General features: G+C 34.1%; 1 protein-coding gene across 1 annotated transcript in view; it reads left to right on the top strand.

Annotated features, from left to right (window-relative positions):
- Nucleotides 1–2,858: 2,858 nt before the first annotated feature.
- Nucleotides 2,859–4,379, top strand: part of LOC103132218 (probable ubiquitin carboxyl-terminal hydrolase creB) — a 6,107-nt gene continuing 4,586 nt past the window's right edge. The window contains exons 1-5 of the mRNA XM_016667224.1: nucleotides 2,859–2,880; nucleotides 3,447–3,558; nucleotides 3,650–3,765; nucleotides 3,980–4,050; nucleotides 4,156–4,281. Of these exons, the coding sequence (XP_016522710.1) occupies nucleotides 2,859–2,880; nucleotides 3,447–3,558; nucleotides 3,650–3,765; nucleotides 3,980–4,050; nucleotides 4,156–4,281 (447 nt within the window). The remainder of the gene's footprint in view (nucleotides 2,881–3,446; nucleotides 3,559–3,649; nucleotides 3,766–3,979; nucleotides 4,051–4,155; nucleotides 4,282–4,379) is intronic.

Below are 4,379 nucleotides of genomic sequence, written 5' to 3'. Positions count from 1 at the left end.
GTGTAACGTTGATCATGAAGTGAGTTTAGAATTTATGTCTGATTCCGCCACTGATCGTTATAGGAAACGCACTTTAGAAAGTGACGTCAAGAGCGCCGTTTACCGCTTTCACTTTAGAGAAGGTAAGGGCCGGCTCTTATGATTATCTGGCTGGTTAATGTTCTTGTCTAACTTGATTTCTTTTGTGTGTAGGTTGGCCTGCTACTGTTTCAGTTTTTAACTTGTTTCAATTTCTTTCTTTTTTTTTCTCTTTTGTTTGTTTAGGTTTATTTACTTAGATGGTTATTGTTGGTTAAAATAATTTTTTTTGTTGTTTTGGGTTTTGTTTAGGAAAAAGGAGTTTCTATTGTAGCCCTCTGGCTTACTTTAAAACTGGGACCTATGCTGTCCCTGGGTCCTAGACTGTTTTATCTAGATTAAGGAGACTAGTGGAAGGGGAGGTTTTTTTTTATTTTTTTTGCTGTATTCACCAGGGATTTGTGTGTGAGTGCGCTTTTGTTGGGGAACACTTGGGTGTATTTAGTTGTATTTGTTTTCTTTATTATTCCTCCCCCAAACAGTCTATTTTTATCTAATTGGGTTTTAGTTATTTTTCAGCTTGAAGGATCCCAGGGCCAGCATAGACTCCCACCTTTAGTGCGGTCACTTGATAGAATAAAATAAATTGTGACTATTTTTACTCATGAAACATTTGTGAATTCAATAAACTTTGTAATCTGCAGCAGTGCCTCTGTCCATTTTTACAAACTTATCTGTGTGATCTGGTAAAAAGGATTTATAGCTGTACCCAAGGTTCCATATACTTAAAGTGTACTTTCACAAATTTAAGTATGTTTGAAGTATACTAAAGTGTACTTTTTTTTTTACCAGGGTAAAACTGGCGAATTTGAACAGCATTTATCTTCCCTGCATTCAAGTTTTTTCTTCTCTTTGTGGCGTTTTTTAAATAAATGAAAGTGTGCAATACCGCCACCATCTGGTCTGGAGTGTGAATTGGAGCTAATGCCGTTGATTATAAGGTTTTACATCACACATCTGAAAATTGATTGGGTACTTTCTTAAAAATTACACCATGATTATCCTTTTTTTATTGTATGCAATTTTAATAAATCGTAAACGATTATTAAGGCACTTAAAAGTTTATACATATTCATTCATATTTTGTTCACTTAAAGTATACTTTTATTTAATATATTAAAAGTGTATTTTGGTACAATTATGTTTAAGTGTGTTGAAAGTACTAATTTCGAAATTGGTACAAGTGTATTGTTCGTATACTTATAGGTAGTACACTTAATAATTAGTATACTTAAAAGTGTACTTTCACAAATTTAAGTATGTTTGAAGTATATTAAAGTATACTTTTTTTACCAGGGTGTAGTGGCGTCGAAAGGCCAAAAAGTCTTTATAAAATAAATGCTGAATTCTACTTAACTTCCATTTAATTTTATTAAGTGTACTACCTATAAAGTAGTGACCTATAAAGTGTCACTTTTACTGCCCTTTCATATCGTAAAAGTTTGCCAAACTGTTTATAGAGTGAAACACTATCTGTATCTCAACGTTTTAACACGATTTCAACAAGGTGGTCTACAATTTTTTTTTTTTTTTATGATTTTTAAAGATCACAGCGTAACACCTGACTAGAAGAGAAAGAGAAAGTATCCAGAAAAACAAAGTATAACGAAGATTGAGCGTCTAAAAGAAGTTGGGAGTTTTGCTTCCGGTGGATGTCTAAGAGTGAATATTAAGGTGCGTTCATTATTTTCTTCCGCATTTGATTTTTTTTCTACCCACAAATTAAAGCTGCACTGGAAACATCGATTTTATTACAGCCGCGTCACTGCCGATGAACTGACCGCCAGGGGAAAGAAAAAAAAAATATGAGTGGCTGGTGGAATAAACCTGCAGGTAAAACCTCCTTTATGTTCTCAGTAATAATTATTACAAGAGAAGAGTAGTGTTGTAGTCAAGCAAGAGTTAGTTCACAAATATGATGCTCAAGTAGACGTAAAAAGCGTGAACAAAAATTGTCCAAATAAAATGAAATCAGTATTAAGTAAATGTGAAAGTAATGCTCGATTTATTTGTTTGAAATTATGTAACTTCACATGATGTAAAATCATAGAATACTATTCAATCTGTGGTGTTTCAAATAATATAAGTTTAAAAAAATGAGCAAAAACAATGCATTTTTCCAAAAAGAATTTACAAAAAGGCAAAAACAAATCAGAACATAAATGTCTCATTTTCCCACAAAATAAAGCATATATATATGAATACAAACAATGCAAATTGCATTTAGTGATGACATTATCCTCCTAAAATTTCTGCATCTTAGATACCATCAGGCTTTTGGCTACCTTTCTGATGCTCTCCTTGTCCGACCCATCAGGTTACATTAGGTTTGCAGCTGTTCCATACTCTTTCAATTTTTAGATTATGAATTTAACTGAGATGTTCAAATCCCAGGATGTTGTTTTTATATGATAACTTTGTATACATATTCATAAACCACATCATAGTTTGTTGTCCAATAGTGTAGCAATATTTTTTCTCCTATTTAACTCAAATACTTTACATATATTCATCAGATTAAAACAATCTTTTTTCATTTTTATGGTATGAACAACAGAATTTGGGACCACATCAAAATGTCTTTACATTGATATCAAAGAGATGAACTTGTCATGTTTGGGTTAGGTTGAAGTTTACATGTAAGCAGGGAGGTGAAAGCGTTGAGTAGATGGTGAAGTTTTAATGGAAAATGATGATTAAACACAAATGTTTAGATGAGAACACAAAAAAGGGAAAAAAAAACAGGAACAAAAACAGGAACTGGGTACAATGGAAGCATGATGGGGGAAACAGGAGGAACCAGTGAGAAATGAGAGAAGAATCAAAATCTGGAGTTTGGCAGACACCTGTAATTGTTTAGACATGATCTCTAAAAAACACCAAGAGTTGAGGTGGAAAAGAGAGAAAAATCAGCAGGATGATAAAGACACATCACTTTCTCTCCCTCCTGTCCACTTCTTCTCCTACTCAGCATCATTTCTGCTATAGTTGACAACGATCAGAGCAGCTGATTCAGTCGTGGCTAAGAGAGAGAAATGGGAAGAACCACCACAAGTTTTTTACTGTTGTAGACAAAAACATGCAGTAAAGTTTGATTTTATATGCAGTAATTCACAACTGGAGCAACTCTAAGCTTCTTTATGTGGATAAATAAGTGGTATATTTATTTATCTGCTGGTAAACACCAGTGCTAAAGTCTTTTAATCTAAGGACTTAATGTGAAGAAGTTCAAAGGGAGTTTCAAAGTGTTTGTGATAAAGGCACCAAATGGTCAGCACTGGTCCTGAATCCAACATTTCATGCTACTGAAAACCTTTGAGTAATTTCTGACAGTCAGTTCTGCCATTTCATTCACATTTTCAATCTAGATCCTCCTGAAGCTAATTACTACGGTTTGGTCAACCATGGAGCAACGGACTACCTGAACAGTGTGCTGCAGGTTCTGTTCATGACCGAAGAGTTCAGAGAGGCTGTGATCAGGTTTGTTTATATTTTGTGCATTTATTGTATAAGAAGGGGACATTTCTGAAATCCACCTGAGTATTTGACATTGATTTGTATTTTGTTTTAGACTTACCAGTTCCAGTGAGGAATACATTGATCATCATCTTAAAGGATTGTTTGAAGAATTACTGCGACGGAGAGCAGATCCATATAATATATTGAGAGCTCTAGAAGTCAACAATGGTATGAGATTAATCAGGATGTTCCCTATTTGTGTTTCAGTAACATTTTATAAAACATAAAAATCTGAATTTGACAGTGGTTGTAATCATGCAGCACTCAATATATTTTATAAAAGATGATTATGAATAAAAAAAAGCAAAATTGTTATATAATTTGCTGCCTGTGAGTAACTAAAGTCACTCAAAAACATTTTGAATGTTTTAACTTCTCCCAGTGCGTGAGCAGCAAGATGCAGCAGAATACTTTGAGAGGATCTTAAGGAAGACCAGTGGAAACGCAGCACAGGTACTTTTACCAGTTGCACAGAATAACTTGTATAAGGTATGAAAGTAAATACATAACCATGCACATATATCCATTAATGCATAATGTTTTTGTATGTAATTTAAGATCTTTCATGGACGGCTGAGTCACAGGACCGAATGTTTAAAATGTCAGACAGTGACTGACAGTGAAGGTCCGTTCTGGCATCTTCCTCTTGAACTGGAAGATTCATCTGGTGAAAACCACAGTGTGGTGAGGATGAGTTTCTGTAGATCTTTTTGGCTTTTAATAGTTTAACAAATGTAAACTCCTTGGTCTGCATCTGAGTAAAAGTCCCTGTGATATATCCA

Source organism: Poecilia formosa, unplaced genomic scaffold (genome assembly GCF_000485575.1).
Source record: "Poecilia formosa unplaced genomic scaffold, Poecilia_formosa-5.1.2 Scaffold959, whole genome shotgun sequence".
In the NCBI taxonomy this organism is placed as follows: domain Eukaryota; kingdom Metazoa; phylum Chordata; class Actinopteri; order Cyprinodontiformes; family Poeciliidae; genus Poecilia; species Poecilia formosa.
The sequence above is the reverse complement of the archived record's forward strand: the minus strand, read 5'-3'. Positions and strand labels throughout refer to the sequence as shown.